Source organism: Scatophagus argus, chromosome 13 (assembly GCF_020382885.2).
Source record: "Scatophagus argus isolate fScaArg1 chromosome 13, fScaArg1.pri, whole genome shotgun sequence".
Taxonomy (NCBI): Eukaryota; Metazoa; Chordata; class Actinopteri; family Scatophagidae; genus Scatophagus; species Scatophagus argus.
In genome coordinates this window covers 19201867-19219717 of record NC_058505.1, presented here as the reverse complement: position 1 = coordinate 19219717, position 17851 = coordinate 19201867, and the positions used below count along the sequence as shown (strand labels likewise).

At 40.3% G+C, this 17851-nt stretch overlaps 1 protein-coding gene across 8 annotated transcripts in view; it reads right to left on the bottom strand.

The window, feature by feature from the left end:
- The window catches only part of ctnnd2b (catenin (cadherin-associated protein), delta 2b), a 146614-nt gene that overhangs the window by 114168 nt on the left and 14595 nt on the right, over window positions 1-17851 (bottom strand). For all 8 annotated transcript variants that reach the window (XM_046408255.1, XM_046408258.1, XM_046408257.1 and 5 more), the window contains one exon: window positions 1483-1619. In XM_046408255.1, coding sequence (XP_046264211.1) covers window positions 1483-1614 — 132 coding nt within the window. In that variant the 5' untranslated portion in view covers window positions 1615-1619. The remainder of the gene's footprint in view (window positions 1-1482; window positions 1620-17851) is intronic.

Below are 17851 nucleotides of genomic sequence, written 5' to 3'. Positions count from 1 at the left end.
ATTCACTAGGACTCCCCAAGACACACTTTGATTATTAAAAAATGGTTCCTCTTTAAGTTTAAACAGATATAAAGATCTAACAATATAATGTTTAATCTGTTCTGTATTCACTATATGCTGATTAGGACTAATCCTGATGGAGAATAAGCTGATTGGAAGTAGTTCTGAAACAGAATGGTAATGTGGCATTGGGGGTGGTAATGCCAGTGCTACAGTCCATCTGTTCAACACTTTGGTCCAGATTAAAATAACTTATGGGTGGGTGAACACCAAATTTGGCAGCAACATAAATGGTCCCTAGAGGCTAAACCCTAATGACTTTGGTGATCCCATTACTGTTCTATCAAGCACCTCCAGCAGTGGGTCAGAATTTTCATTTTCACACTGAGACTTTCCATTTCTCATCAGTAAAATTGTCTTTTTGTTTCCTACAATAGGATGCTACTGTTGCTGTGTTCTTTCACTCCTCTTAAATCTTAGATTTAAGCATACAAATCATAATCATCTGCAAAACTTGTGAGTTCAACACAAAAATAACAAGGCTCAAAGGATTTACTCCAACTGCATGCTTCTTATGTGTGTTTTTAAGAGCACACAAAGAAAAAACTGGGTATGAGCTTTAGCACTGGGTGACAAATGTCACGGAATTGGTGTAGGAGTTATGCAACAGAACAAACCTCTGCTTCAACTGCTTTCACTTTCTGATTGATCAGGAAAAAATACCATGGTCACTGAAAGCAATTCAATTCAGTGTATTTACACAGAAATGACAACCAAAGCAATCTCATGCTACTTTCCAAATACAACAGGTCTAGACCATACTCACTTTAAGTATTAAGTTGTTCAACTTTAGCTTTGGATTCATGTACTTCATCTCCTATTTTAAGCGATTTGTCCATTTTGTTTTCCAATCACAAGTGAATTGCACTATCTGGGCAAATGCAGCAGAGAAATGAAAGACATCAAGCGGTCAAAAATGAAAGAAAAGTTAAAACACTTCAACAGACAATATGGCAGACTCATGAATATTCTAACCCCCATAAATACATAATAAACACCAAAGTTTAGCCCTACAGCCTATAATATTATCTTTACTGAAAAGAAACCCAAGTGCGGGCTTTGCCTTGTCCCTTTTCTCCCTCGTCATCCACAGCATCTCCAAGAAAGCCGCTCAGACTTTGACAAAATGTTGCAAAATGAAGCATCCAACCACATTAGAACATTTTCAAAATAACACTGTAAGGCTGTAGCCCAGGGCTTTCTGCAAACAGATCACAATGTGGTGACATATTCGTCACACATTAGCTCAGATGGGCAATCCATCATTTGTGTTTGCTGTTTACTGTCGTCATGTCTCACTCTGAAATGACTGGAGGAATTATCCTCACTACTTTCTGGTGCTCATATTCCATTAATCGTGACAACCCTGTATGTATGTTGCATATACACACACACAGTTACAAACACACAGAGAGTTCTAACCTGTTCCTTGACCGAGGCAAGGATGGCGGAGGTGGTTTCAGACTCGGAGCCGTCTCCGTTGGAGGCGTTGAGGACGGGGCTCAACATGGTGGCAGCGCTGGCAGTGTCAGACGCCACCTCAGGCACTGGCATACCTCCTGGAAAACAAGGGAACATTCAACTCTTTTACTATTATTAAAGACTCTCTGACATGCCAGGTTTTAGGCTGAGTGGCTGTCACACCTACACTGTCCTCCTACGTTTGTACTCAGAGACAGCTAAAGACACAAATACGGACGTCAAAATGAAGGCAGAGGTGAATTTATTTATGGGTTCAGGTATGATTAGTTAAACTTTTTTTTTTTTTTTCATTTTCTCTCAGACTTCACTCATGTTCAAGGTCATGTAGAGCTGGAGCTTATCCCAGTGTGCATTTGGCAAAGGACAGTGACACATCCTGGAGCAGGTGCACTGGTACATCTTTGGAACAGAAAATCTCAGCCAGAGAGAAGAAAATGTGCAGAATCCACAGAGATAACAGCAACAGATCTAGTGGTAGTCTAGCAATATAAGCCATAGCAGTGGTATTAACAGTAACTCGGTGGTGACAACAAGGCGGCTGTAGCTCAGGAGGTAACTACAGCGGGTCGTCCACTAATCATAATGTTGTGGGATCGATCCCCGCCTCTGGCTGCTTTGCCGAATTGAACCCCAGACTATGCCAGATGATGAGCAGGGTGGGACCTGGCATGGCATCAGTGTATGAATAGGTGCAGGTGATGTGTTGCAAAGTACTTTGATAAGTTTGTTGACTTGCAAAGTGCTATGTTGATGGAGTCCAGGGCCAGGATTTGTAGATCTATAATACCATAAAAATACACTCGGAAACTTTGTGTCAAGAGTAAATTTCATACTCAAAGCGCATTGAAACATGTACCAAAATAGTGTTTCTTGTCCTTTTGGCAAAGTGTGCATTGTGCATTGTATTTCAAAAGGACCACAGCTGGCACACATTTACTGCAAAGGGTGCCACACCAATTTGAACCTTGGACTATATAAAGTAACATGACTATTACAAGTGCCTCCTACACACAGACAAGCATTGTACCAGAACGGAGAAGTAGTAGAAATATGAGTGAGTGTAATAGCTGTAGTACAATAATAGAATAGTCACGATACCTTTCGAGAGACAACCTGAAATTAAAGGCATGCACTAGCAAAATTCTATAACTGGGCTACTGTCAACAATTTCAGTTAGTAGACTGGATGGCTGTGGCTCTCAGCCCATGGGCTCCATCTGAAAATCTGTGAAAGCATGAATGTATATGTCATGAATAAATAAAAAAATGCTATTAATTTCCACAAACAGCTGGTTACCTTAGTTTTTAATTAAATGTTACTCAAACAGGAATAAAAAATGGATTTGTTGGAAACTATTTTCAGCAGTGTACAAATCTACATTTGGTGCTCTACAGAGGATTTAAGCTACGTGTGGGAATGGGTCAAACTACAGTGTGTGTGTGTTCATGGTAAAATGGGAACATGTCACCCAGTGCAACACTGTGCCTCATTCATGTGTTTTTAATAGTGTATAGACAACAATGGAGCTCCATGGCACTGAGGACAAAAATGTATCAGGCTTTGATACACACACACACACACACACACACACACACACACACACACACACTATATTACTTATTGATGGGATACATTCATTGTTGTCTTTTCATGGGATTTGCTCACATGAAGACAAAAAGAATATCAACAGACATTTCTATTAAGGGCTCCAGTTACAGGTGTCCAATGGCAATTTGGCATTGTTTGTTAAGGTAATGTAGTCAATTAAAACCTCAGATATGCAGATATTTTGTATAGCTATAACTGCTACAAATCAATACACTTTTTCCAATAACTGTGGATTCACCTTTTTCAGCAGATACACATAATTCAATTCTAGCACTCCCTAGGATAAATACAACTTACAAACAACTTGATGTTGAAACTACAAATTGTGATCCAGATAGCACATGAAGTACTGTAGTGCCAGTGTAGTCAATAACATCACCACTAAAAATTCACTATTTCCTCCCAAAAAAAGCCAAAACCTAGAAGGACAGAAATACACACACACACTTGCACGCTTGATGCCATGCGTCACCCTGTATTTGACCAAGCGTTGGAGGACACGGGCTTCACATGTGCCATGTAATCCTGATGCAGCACAGAGCTGGTGTAACAGCTACATCAGCCAGCTTTACACACACTGATGAAAGGCTTGTCATGAGGAATGTGACACACACACACACACACACACACACAAAAGGATTGCTGTCAGCATGAGGCAGCACCAGCCCAGTGCTGAGGTGCAAGAGGAGCCTGTGAGCACAGAGGAGGGAAACGTGTGGAAAGGAGAGGGAAAGGTGAAAGGAAAAGAGGGGTGGAACGAAAGTGAGACTGTGACGTGCGTGGAGAGGAGGAGGCGAGGTGAGGAGAAAAGGGAGATACAAAGGGAATAGGAGGGAGAGAAGAAAAGAGGAGAAAAAACTATTCTTGCATGCTGCTAGGCAACAATCTCCGGTCACTGAAGACTGCTAATATGGCTGACCTGGCTTTAGTTGTCTTCCATTTTGGAGAGTGTTCTCCAGCCTCCCTACCTATCCATCCCCCGTCATCCTCAATTTAAATTTTTCATTACCACGCACCTTCCTACTTGCATCCGTTCCTCCTCCTGTCCTCCTCATGCCTCTCCCCATTACGTCCTCCTCCTTCCTGTTGCCTTTATGCTTCTTTCTCTCCCCTCCTTCCCTCTCTCCCTGCCCACTTCTCTTCACTTGACCTATTTCAGTGTCTCCTCATCTTTTCAGGACATTTCTGCTTTATTGGGCAGCACGCGGCGGAGGGTGACAGAAGGGGGACGACGAGGTTGCAGGTTAGATTTGAACTCGCAACACCGCAGTGCACCTGAGCCCTCCCAGCAGCCCCATGCAACCCCCCTCATCTATGAGCATGCACTATGCCTCATAAACACTCAGCTGCTTAGCTGGCCTTGTGACACCACTACATGCTTCACATTCTTCACATCTCTTTTCCTGTCCTTCTGTTCTGGACTTTTTGCTCTTTTGTCACAACTGCACAGCATTATAATGCGCTGCTACATCTTCCATCCTCACACCTTCCTACCTAGCTAACTCCTTCTTCTCTGGCTCCATCCTTCTGACTTCTGCTTCCTTTTGCTTTTTGCTCTTCATGCAGTCACATCACATACCATCCTTCTCTTTCTCTACAAAATACAAATAAAAACACAGCATCCTCACAAATTCCTCTCTCTCAATTTCTCAGTGGTATCCTGAGACATTTATCATTCTTGGACATTTATCAATCAATCAATTTTCAGTTGAACAGCAGCAAACAGTGGATTCTCAAAACTAATGCCCACAATTTTTTTTCACGTCAAGTTCAATTTGACATACGCACAGTACAGATTAAACTGACAGAAACGTAGAGAGCTACTGACTGATCTGCATGAGCATTATGACTGTGTGAAGAGAACTGCATACAGGATGGAAAGAGGGGTGTTGTTGTTTCCAGGTCTAAATGATACTTTCATGGTGAACATGTTCCTAGATGGTTAACGACTGTAGTTGTCCCTGTGTTACAAGCTTCTAGCATTGGCTATTTCACAAAGACATAAACATTTATTTTGCACGGCCAAGGGCGTAGCTGAAATGCTCCGGCAGGCTACAGACTACTGGATCAAAGAAAAGGAAGGCAAGTGATACTTTCAAAGTGATACTTTGCAGTCTACAGGTGAGATGTGCCATGCTAACACAGGCCATGTGACACTGTTTATGAAAAGTTCAACATAAACACTGGCCTGAATATAGCCCTTTTAAGAACCGACATTTTATTTTTAGATTCCCAGGTGCATTCTGAGAGGCACCTGTGGTTGACTTGTCACTGTGCCTCACACCTGAACATACAGCACTGTCTGAAGCATGACTGTGACAGCCACGTGTCCTTTGTGTTCCTATGGCCGGGTCCATTTATTTTTATTTATTTATTTAGTTGGTATGTATTTACCAACTTTATTTACTTGGTCTTGCAAAGTCATGCTGTACTGATCACGATGCACTGCATCAACACTCTTCATTTTGTGTATTGTCTTCTCAGACTATTTTTCTCTTACTTCTGCAGACTGCTTTTCACTTACAAACAACTGTGGAAGGCAGCATTCTGGAGCAGCAAGTAAAACCTGATGAAAATCTGAATAGGTAACACAAGTCCGAGAAGTTCGGAAAAGATTCTCCTGTCATTACATCAAAGGCATTTAAAACTGTATCAGCTCCAGAGTATTTATGTGTGTGAAAAGGTCTGACTCTGTGTGGATAGAATGCATAAAACCATTGTAAGACAATCAAAAGGTATTTTAAGTCTGAATATACCGATGTCAGTTCCTCAGTCGGTCAGCTGGCCAATTTGGTACTCCAGTTTGATCCAGACTAAAATATCTCAACAATTATTGGATGGATTGCTGTGAAATCTACTTGAAGAAACATTATAGTTGCTAAACTCAAAGCACCACTGTGCCCAAGTACGGTTCTACAGATATGCTACCATGGCTATAGACTTTTGCCTGTATGCAACTGTATGCAGTTGGTTTTTCCCTTGCAGTAATATTTATGACCATTTTGTTGATACATTTCTGCACCAATATTGCAAATTCCTCTGCACTGATGGTGGGTGAAGTTTTGATTCTCTACTGTATATGAACACTCTCTTTACTTTGTCAGACTGGGAGGATACCTATGCATGAAACCTTTCATGTGACAGCACATTCAATCTTTAACTCGAACTGGATCAGAGAAAGGAGGAGAGTGCCCGGCGGCCCAATTTGCCTATAGAACAAAACAAGAGAGAGCCACTGGTTTTCACTGTGCAGACAGGGCAGGGAGCCAAATATAGGTCAGCTCAACAGACCGTGTCCAAGCCCTCATCACACAACTGACCAGTACAAAGCAGCTTTCCCCAATAACAGCCATCAAAACTAGGTTATAGAGGCCCACCACCCAGCTAGAGACAAGACTTTGAATATGGATTAGGCCTAAAGGCTTTATTTCACTGAAGTATAATCTTGGATTTTTAGGTCTATATTTCAGCGCCGTAATGCAGGGATATTTAGCCCTGCATTTCAAAGCGTTAATCTCTGATATTGCTGTAACATTGTAAATGCAGCTCACCATGCTATGATTGACATGGCTGACATAGGGAATATTCAGCTTAATCTTTTGACCCTTTAAGCTCATCAGTCAGGTCTGAGACAGGCGTGTTTTGGTGAAGACGGAGTTCATCACAGATCAGCAGCAAATCAGCTAAATGTCCATGTAGAAATGTTATTTTCCTGCGTTACACATGCATGTGTGTTGTGTACTTGCATGCACAGCTGTATTCGTGTCTGCGCATTGTGTACGCGGAGGACTAGAGCATGCTTGTGTGTGTGTGTGTGTGTGTGTGTGTGAGTCTCCCTTCTGGGATGTGAGTGTTGGTTATGTGTTTGACGGGCAGTCCCTCGTTGTCTCATTAAAACTTGCTGCAGTGTTTTGTTTTGGCTTCACCAGTCATCTGTCCCTTTGTCTAGACCCTGTGTCCACAACTCTGCTTTCAAATGAACAAGACTTTAACACTTACTCTAACAATGTAATTAGCACTCTCTGCGTTTAATTGTGTATTTATTAGGACCCGGAGTCCACAGAGGAGATATGAGTTTCATTTTTGGTGTCACCCTTAAGAGTTCTGTGATGCGTGCATGATTTTCTCTCGACCTTGCTTTCTAAAACAGCACAGCGAATTAGACAAACTAAATTAAACATGGGGTATCAGGGGCTGGCTGAAGTTTGCATGTAAATCCTCTGATCTGTTTTCTGCATAAACAGAGGAACAGCTCTCGGTACAAAACGTTCTGCACAGCATATAACAGTACCTTTTTTAAATTTATGCAGGTTTTTATGAAATGACTAACTCCTAAGGACTGGAACAGTACACTTTGTCATACTTATGAGGACAGCTTTATCAAACAGCAACCCTTTCACCTGCAAAAATGTGGTGTTTATTACTATACTGCTTTGTAAATACATGGAGGAAACATATGCTGCTTGACTTAAATTCATGAGCAATGTTTGTATCAGCCCAAGAAGTGCTTTGCTTGCTGTGATATGGAATATATGTGGAAGTAGAGCAGTTGCTTTGGTTGTTGTGCTCTGAGTTATAGCCAAAAACATTTCACAAGAATGACACCAGCACGGAGGCATAAAGAGGGTTAACCAGAAGAAAATATTGGCCTTTTTCAGATTACATTTGAATGTGTCACAGCAGTCAAGTGTAATATAATGAATGATGGATGAAGCTGCTTCGGGTTCAGGACCCTGGGATTATGCATTCTGTCAAAGGTATACTGGGACACTTCAATGGAAAGTGTCCATCCTTAATTAGTCGATCAGTAACACGTCCTTTTCCCACTACCTGTTAGAAGGAAGTCAAATTGAAGACAGTGTACATTTTAATTAGTTGGTAGCATTTTTAAACACATTCTGTTTTATATTATTTTGATAAAAAAAAATGCAATGCAATGTGGCTGGATTAAAAAGGTGTTCAACATTTAAAGACTTCCCACATCACCACAGGTGTTTTCAGTCATTGCTCTGCTCAGGTTGATGGTGGGTGGTGCTATGTACCTTAATGTACCATTAAGAATGATAAAGGTAAAAGTCCCATCCTAGCAGATAAAATAAAACAGGAGAATGAGAGATATGTCAGTCCAAAACAGTATGTACAGCCCAACAGAGTCTAATCAACCAATAATAAGTGACATCACCTGTGTGTGTGTGTGTACCATATATAGCCTTTGATTGGACTGGTTGCACAGCAGACATTTTGCCGTTTCATGAGAGGAAACTTCCAGGCATATAAATGACTGCTGCATTCCCCTTAGAGGAGGTCCTGCTATTATGCATGCTGGCCTGTTGTTACTGGGACACTGTCATTACTATTATTATGACCACCTGTCATTTTCCTCCTGTGACAAGTCAAAATGTCTGCTGTACAACCAGTCCTTTGATTGACATGTCACTGTAAAGCACCACAAACAATGGCAGATGGCCTTACAAGCATCATCAAGGGTTAATCACCCATCAGCCAAATCTATCTATGGCCAAAGTCCAGATGCTAATGGACATGTATGAGTATGTACTTATAGTCAGCATACACAGTAAGACACACAACACATACCTACTCCACTGCCCTGATACAGTGTGCATCCCTCTGAGTGTCACTTAAGGATAGCAGCTTTGATTACGAGCCATTAAAAGTCAACAATAAAAAAATCTAACATTTAATAAAAATCTATTAACAAAACCAATAAAACACAGAGCCAGTTAGGCTGCAAGGAAAACACATACATGCTGCTGTGTTATTACTTTACTGCCTGACTGTCTGGCTCACTGAATATAGATCACAATTCAGCTGAGTCTGAATGATTGTGTTTTCATTTCTAACAGCTATATCTATTTTGGGCATAATGCTAATGATGCTCACTGATGTTTGTCAGTGTGTGTGAGAAAAGGTACTGCTGATTGCATAATCAAAAAAGGTATAGTATAAAGATCCAAGGACAGTTAATAATTCCAATAACAACCCATGGGGTGTTTTACTTTGATTTCTTTTTGTTTGTTTTCCCAGCACATGCTTCACATATGCTTGGCTAATTACTCAGAAGGAACGAAGAGCATTAGTCAATCAACATAGTGTAAATATGATAAGAAGGAACTGGAAGAACAATGCAACTAACAAAAAAAAACCAAAAAGCTGTAAATAGTGACAGCAGGTGTTATGGTAGAACTCAGATGTTGAGGGATGACAAGAGCTTGATGATGGTATTTAAGGTTTAATAAACCTTCAACCCTCTTGACACTTACACTAACAATATAATTAGCACTAGAGCTAATGTGGTTAATCAGACCTGTGACAACCACGTTATTGGCATATAACAGATATATTTAATTTAAAATCACAGTGTCAAACAGAAATCATCTAGATCTAGCCCTTTATCTGATTAAGCAACAACAACTGTATCACACAGAATACTGTCACTGACAGTGACGGTGCTTCATTTGCATTTGCACCTGTCACTTCCAGAAACCTGCAGGAGCCATGGCAGGTGACTGAGACATTTCTCTCAAAATTATCTCAGAGGATGCTACAGCATGTGGCCACAACAGACACTAGCCTGGTTTCAGACAAATGAAATGCTAGACCAAGCTGGACCTGAGTAAAATAGAGCAACATGTTCTCATCCCAGATCGTTAGATACCTCTTACTTGTCACACTCCCTTCGCATCACATCCAGTCGAACAGGGTACCTTTTAGGTACCCTATACCTTCCTGCCACAAAGTCTTTATTACACATAGTTAACATGAAGCGTTGGGCACAAATCTGAAAAAATCGTGTTTGGTATCTAAACAGATGCAAACTCCAGTCTCCTGGGTGAAAGTCACGTGTGAGACCAACCACTCAACCTTGTACTCCTCTCATTGTGCAGTTGATTTGATAATCTAATCTTGTGTTTGGATTTGAGTTAAGTTTAAGCCTTGTGCGTCTCACCCACATGCTAAAGAGAAATGCACTGGATGATACGCCAAGCGACGTGGCGGAATGATTGTGTTTGATGCCCTGGGAATGAGTGGTCTCAATATTGGAAGAAAAATGGCTACATAAAGAGTGATAAGTGTTGATGAGGTTAACACTTATATAGACTGTGCTAAGATGACAGAAATAGCTGCTATTATTGCAGCAGCTGCTACAGCAGTCTGATAATCAGCCTCGATATGGACAAGATATCAAAACGCACCGCAGTATTTATCGGATCATCAGCACAGTGATTTGTCAATGTTGCTGTGATACCAAACATTATTACGAATATAGTGAGTGGTACTGCCAGCATCACTGAAATGCAAGCACTCAAGAGCAATAACAATCATTTCAAAGCAAATCTATTTTAAATTCACATTTGTCTCGCTTTTAAAAAGTTAAACTGAAATACTATACAAGGAAATCTTCTCCTTGAATGTGCCATATTGGCCACAAAACACAAGCAAACAAAAAAAAATGTCTTATGGGAATTCATGGTTTCCAGAAGATGATCCTGAACGAGAATGATAAGCCCCTGATCCTTTCTGTAGTGTCTACACAGGGAATTAGCAGAGCACCCTTACCTTACCCTGAAGTTTCCGTTAGAATACTCCAAAGTATGTGCCAAGCACAGACCAAAACGTGAACTAAGACCTTGCCATGAGGTTTGTGGAGGACATTCCCTGGTGATACAACGGGGACAAACTTATGTATGTTATGTTATGTATATTATGTATTTTCACACTGGTCTGCCAATGAAAGCTTAATGAAATGAAGTGGACGCATCTGCTTTTATGTGAAATTAACTCAATTTACAGGATGTATGCTCACCTCCCCTTTAGTGATACTGACATTACTGATTACAAGGAAATCATTATCATAAGAGGCAGGATTAGTAGTAAATCTCAGGGATCTGGTGGAGCTATTTAAATGCGGGAGACACGTACAAAAGCAGCTGCATGATTATCAAAGTGACAGCGATAGAGATGTATTTTTAGGGCACCGGAGTACCTGGAAGAAGTGAATTTCAAATCTGTTTGGTAGCAATCTTTGAAGTCGGAAGAAAAAGCGGCACCAAAGAAGAAGTTTAAGAAAGAATGACAAAAATCCAACGGGAGTAACTTCTTAGCCTGAGCTGTGCTAAGACAACATCATAGCTTTTACAGCTCACAGAAGCAGTCAGGTTGGACCAAAGCAGAGAATGTAGAATTTGATCGGGTGTGATTTCAGTAGCTTTTTAACTGACTTGTCTGGAGCGAGCCAATGTCACAAAAGAAAAAAAAAATCTTTCATCTGAAAGATCCAGTCATTGTATTACTAGTAAGTCTTTTTATAACCAACCCTTTTCAAGGTTTTTCAAACATCCTCGGATCATTTTAACATAACAAAGAATAGAACAGACTAAAATCCCATGCAGAATAAGATTTACTGTTCTACCTAAAATAAAGCCATAAAAGCTGTGTGTGTTTAATACGCTGCCTCACAAACTATTTGGCTGGACTGTACAGTAGGTTACAACTTACAGGGAAATCGGACCCTCTAACACAGTCTTATGACTTCACAGTTGTGCTGGCTTTAGCATATTTGTGCTAAATTTAAACTTCACACAGGCTAAACATCCAACTGTGGATTTCAATTAGCAGTGTTTCTGTGATCCAACGCTACTGTTACTTTAGATGACTGCAAAGGCGCTACAGCGTAAACCTCTAAGTGACTATGACAACCAGACAGGTTCTCCATTTAAAAACATTTGAAGAGTGTGTGCACACCATGGAGGCAGACAATTGTTTTTATCAAAAAAAAAAAAAAAAAACAACAAATCAAGCTTACATGAAATTTTTGCTGTCTGCCTGCTGCACAAGTTCAGGGCACAGACACGTCCTCAATCTCTGCATCATATTAGTAACATCTATGAAAAACCTGCTATTTAAAGTAAATTTATGCCAGACACTGAATACAAGCCAGATGTGTGACGTTAGCCCTAAACCTCATATTAGATGCCAGACCTGTATACAGGCAAGGTTTCACTCTTGAGATACAGGCTTTAGTTTCTAGTATTTAGTGGCTGCAGGGGATTGTGATAGGATGCTGCACACTTGTTGGTGATAGTTGTTCTAAAAATTAGCCCAACAACATGATGCATTTTCCACCCAAAGTCATCAGTCTGCAGATCTTAAACTGATCTAAACTGAGTTCAAAATGCTGAGAAAAACATTCGCAGAATTCATTTAACGGCCGCCAACACACAGTAACAATGTGAGCCGCCTCACCTTAATATTGGCATTTCTATTGACCGGTTTCTGTGTGAAGCTATACCACTTTATTAAAATCCAGAGGTCTGAATAATAGCTGCATTTTGAGATGTGAGGGAGGTTTCCTTCTTGGGATACTGATCATTTTACAGTTATTACTTTTGCAATTCATACCGGTTTTGGCACAAAAACTGCATCTTTTAAAACTCAGGCTGATCTCCAATAAGTGCAGAGTTAGTATTCCACTCCCCAAGTGTGTGTACACCTCTTGATGGTGTCACGCAGAAACTCGTCTGTTCATTCATTTCACCTTCAAAATGTTTATCTCGGTTTTGAAGGTGAAATGAATTATAACAAATGAATTATTTTAATTAACTTCAAACAAACCTTAGACAATTAAATAATTGAAATATGAACATAACATCATAATAAATATCCCACAATTCCATAAAGGGCAAGTCAGTTTCGCTGCTGATGGTTTTGCTAAGCAGTATTACATAATAACAAACATACATTATGGCCTGCAAAAAACACACATAATGCTCACACTACACAGCAATGTTCTTCACCGCACACACTTTTCACACTTTAACCTCTCCCGCTATCGCTTGTTTCAGCTGAGAACTATCAGTATGCTTAATAATCAGTTTACACACACGGTCATGTCATAATAACCAACGAAGATTCACTCCAGCACACTGAGGCACTTTGTTGTGGACTGACTCAGTGAAATAAGAAATCACCTAACCGCCTTGCTTTTTAAATCACCTCTGATTTAAAAAGCAAACTGAAGACCATCTAATAGTTCTGAAACTATAGCTACGTGTGACCCTCATAAGGAAAAAAGAAAAAGAAGTGAATACTAATACTGAAATACAGGACAAGGAGACAGAGGAAGGCACTGGACAAAGGGTTGGTCGTATGCATGCTGTGCCACATTTCACTCCCACACATTTTATATATGGATCCTGTCCGGCACAGCAGCTCTCGTGTAGATCAATTCAAACTATTTGCAGCAGGTGGACTGTAGAGATTTCATGGTAGTATACACCCTCATACATATCACATATCTTCTATCACACACTCTTCACTGTAGACACAGTGTAGCAGCAGCCAAGACGTTTCCATACATCTGAATACTGATGAAAGCTGACAATGTAGCATAAAATCTGCCAGTAAACTCACGTGGACACTCTGAATCTAGTTTCAGTATTCGTCATCTTGTTTTTACTTTCCCCATCTCTCGTGAGGAGATGTTTTCATAAGACCCTTGAAATTATCTTGTTCCCCAGATGAGTAATTTTATTTGTCTCCTCATTTTCTATGCACTGAAATAAAGCAGAAATAAATCCCCAAGTCAATTTCCTCTTATCCTCCACATTTCCCTCAATCTCCCATTCTATTTCTTTGATGTAAACACAGAACAAGCCTCTCCTCTTGTGTTATTGTTATGCTTGCAAGGACATGAAAATTTTTTTTTCCAAATTATATAAAACCGATGGTGTGTTTCAATTTTTTAAATCATTTAATGGAGTTCAGGCCACCATTCAACTGAAAAATCTGCATATCTAGAATTAAGACATGAAACTGGTCAAAAATTACAGTCACACAGGCCTCATCTTTAACTCGTGATCTTGTCAAGTGAAGAAATCCTGTGGAAAGCATCTTCAGACTGCTGTCATATCAATGCAAATCTCCATCGCAGGTTTATCCCCAGGATGTGCGTTGATCCTGACACAGGGAGAGCTGAGGCATATTGATGAATCTGGGTGTAACACTTAAGGAAAGATCTTCAAGGTCATCCATTCAGTGTGGGGAAACTTGTAAAAGCATACTTTACGTTATTTGTTCCCTTTTTTATGAATGTACAAATAATAACACATTACTTGTACTTCAGTCATGTAATGCTGCATGTTTGTATGACTGGGAATACCTCAGCAGTTTATCTCATTATCGCTCTCTGTCTGGTCTGTGAATCTTATTACAGAACAGTTAAAGGTAATGCACATCATAAAGAGCTGACAGACACAAAAGAAATGTCCACTTTGTGGCACCACTTTGGGGAAGGAGACGTCTTTTTCAGCTTGAAAATGCTCCTGCACACTAAGATGAAGATAAAGAAAAAAAACTTTGCCAATATAGTGAGGAAGCAGTTCACTGGCCTGCACTGAGCCTCAACCCCTTCCAACACCTTTATAAATTGGAACACTGACTCACTGACTGTGAGCCAGGCCTTATCACCCAACATCACCACCTGACCTCACTACCTCCTAATGCCCTTTGAGTGTGGCTTTGTGCTTTCCAGCTTAGTCATAGACCGTTTCTCCACTCTGCTCTCTTTAAGCGCAGAGCAGTTCACGTATGAGGCATGAAAATCAATTTTGAATGCTTAATAAAAGTTGATATTTTCTTTATTGTCTTTACGTTCATTTTTTGTCTTTACATACATAGCTGGCAGGCTAACTGTTAACGCAGTCACAGTAGATTTCTCAGAACTTCTTCACTTCTTCTTCTTCTTTCACCAGGAATTTTGCTCAAAATTTCACACCATTTTATTCCAAAAAAAAAAAAAAAAGTAAGGAGAGAAAGTAAAGCTGTCCGTGCTACCGAGTGTTTAACGGTTAAATGAACTTGTTAGCTTGTTAGCTTGCAAACAGGACGAAAAGGACAAATTCACACAGTTTATTAAGCAGACTGAAATGCCTCATAACTGTCTGCAAACACTTGCTCTTTTATGGAACAGTTTTAGCTCTGACACAGGAGGTTAATTAAAAGTGAATGATGCAACACATCTGGTATATTAGCTTCTTTTAAGTTGGACTCTAAGTTCAGTTCAATACGGGGCTTGAGTGCCATGAACGTTTCAAGAATGTTTTTACATTGCAGGATGAGGCACGTCTCTGTCTTAACCTCACCAATGAACTCTTATTTTCTTTTACATATTGTTTTTGCAGGAGCACTATGAATGCCTACAGTTGGAAAAAAAACTTCAATTGTGACATCATTTGCATTTTCACAGAGGAGAAATTGTTGGCAGTGACTGCTGCTGGATACCCACTGAGATGGTTACCATGACTTAAGCCTAAAACAGGAAACCCATAGAAAAATTCACAACACTGCTCTTGCATTTTGTTTTGCTTTGTTTTGTTTTTAAATTGTAGGCTTTGAAAAAAAACAGCTACTGCGCATCACCTTTTCAAATCTGCAAAACCCAATCTGGCTGATTGGACCTGTGAGGTACTTTTTTCTGGGCTCAGCTCTTGAGTTTGGAGGCCATTGGGATTGCGTGTGTTGAGGTGTTTGGATTTAAAGTGATTGAAAAAACTGATGTTGATTGTCAGTGGGTATCTACCTGCATTTGTTTGGATTTTTCTGTGTACGCATAGAATTCTGCATGGGAAGGTTTTGATGGATGTTTGTCTCAAAGGGTATACCTGTGTTGACTGAGTGGACCACATCCTTCACTTTCATAAAGCATGATGAGCTGAATGACACTAAAATTACTGCAGCACAAATCTTATGGAAAGCTTTCCCAGAAAAGTTTTAGAGGCCAAAGCAGCAGATTAATGACCATGGTTTTGGTTTGAGATCTTTAACGATCACATTTGTCCACATACTTTTGACCATATGGCTTATGCCCAGTCAAACACATCATATAAGACAAAAGACTAACCACTAATCCCTAATTTAAGAAACAAGTGACCATAGAGGTTCACTGTGATTGGCTGAGAAAGTTGAATTGCCATGGGAGACCCCTGCTGGCAAGCTGTCGGGACAACAGTGTGGAAGCAGCTCAGGACAACCTCAGGTTATAGTGAGAAAGAGAGACAGGCAGAGAGAGACGGGGGGGCAGTTCAGTTCTGATCTCCACATACTGCTAATGTGCTCTTACTAATCAATACACACACTTACACCATGAGAGAGAGGGAGACAGACGAGTTTACCATCACACAATCTCCCTCTCTCTCTCTCTCTCACACACACACACACACACACACAGAGTCATGTTTCCATCACTTTTGGGGACATTACATAGACATTCAGAACTCCCCATAAGTAAGGCGGGTCCTCACATTGTGACTGTGTAAACAGATTTTTGTCCCCACAACTACAGGAATACACACACAGACACACACACGCACACACTGGTATCCACCTTTCACAGTATTCACCACAAAGTGAATCGTTTTGCATATACCGAGCAGCCTTCTGAGTAGTGCTCTTGAAGATCTCCTTCTCATGAGTCAAACATCATGTAGTGAGTCGTCACCGAATTAAAATGAAAGGATGCACTCCTAGCTTTCCCATATAAATTATGCCACTCTAACGAACGGCAAAATGTGGGCAGTTCAGAGCTTAAGACGTTAAATTTTTTATGCAGTGTAATGGCACTGCTTTGAATGCACTGCAGAGCTCAGTCTTTAAGCTTGAAAGAAAAATACAAATGAAATCAGAGTAAAGAAAGTCATTAACTCAAGCACTGATGTTGATTTTCTTACCTTTGAAAATACAGAAGGGAGAACCTAAGAAAAAAAAAAGAAAACCCCAAAGCTCCACCTCTTTTAGCACAACTCCCAGAGCGCAGCGGATGAAAGTTGAAAGAGAAGGAAAACAAACTGTTCACTCAAGAAGTGGATCCTCATCTTCAATATAAAGTAGCCCTTGTTTAAGGTCTCCAAACAACAAGCCTGAGCAGCTAAAAATACGATCAACATCATGAATTATACATATTTTCCACAGATCTTCTGGATGAGCTACATTCGCTAGCTGCTTCACCACATGGTATAATTACAGAGGTTACAACTGTGGTGATAAACACAGTGCAAAGGCAAATTAAAACTCGCACTGCCCCCCTCCACCCACAAAGGAATTCAAACTGCTCAATGACAGAAGACTGTATTGTGACAAAGCTGTTCATGAATGAGAGGATTCGGGTTTCAGAGTTACAGGCTGAGAAACTTCAAAGGTAACTACATTGGACAAACTGCAGCGTTTTGTCAAGTAAAAAAAAGAAAAAGTCAGCCAGAGCGTTTGTTGGAACTAAATTCCTGAGGGTTTGCATATTTATCACTGCAGCAAATATGTGGGGCAGCATTGTATTTGCAGAGAGAGGTCCTGTTCCTGAGATTCAGGGATGCTATACCCAAGACTCACCCCGGCAATAAAACAGAGACTGACTCTTATCTCCACCAAAAACAGCGTTGCTGGGAAAACAGTAATGGAAATAGAAGCATCTGCTGGCACTTGGATGTACTTTCCTATTAGCAGAGAGAACCAGCCTTACAAATTAGATAGCTTCAAAGGCCACATCCACACTGATACATTAAAAACTACTAACTTTTGTTACATTTACACCAAGCTTCCACACACTTTTAAAACCCATTAAACAGAGACTTTTAAAAACATTGCTTACCCTATCTATTTGTGTTGCATAGCAACAGAAAAGATCTAATGC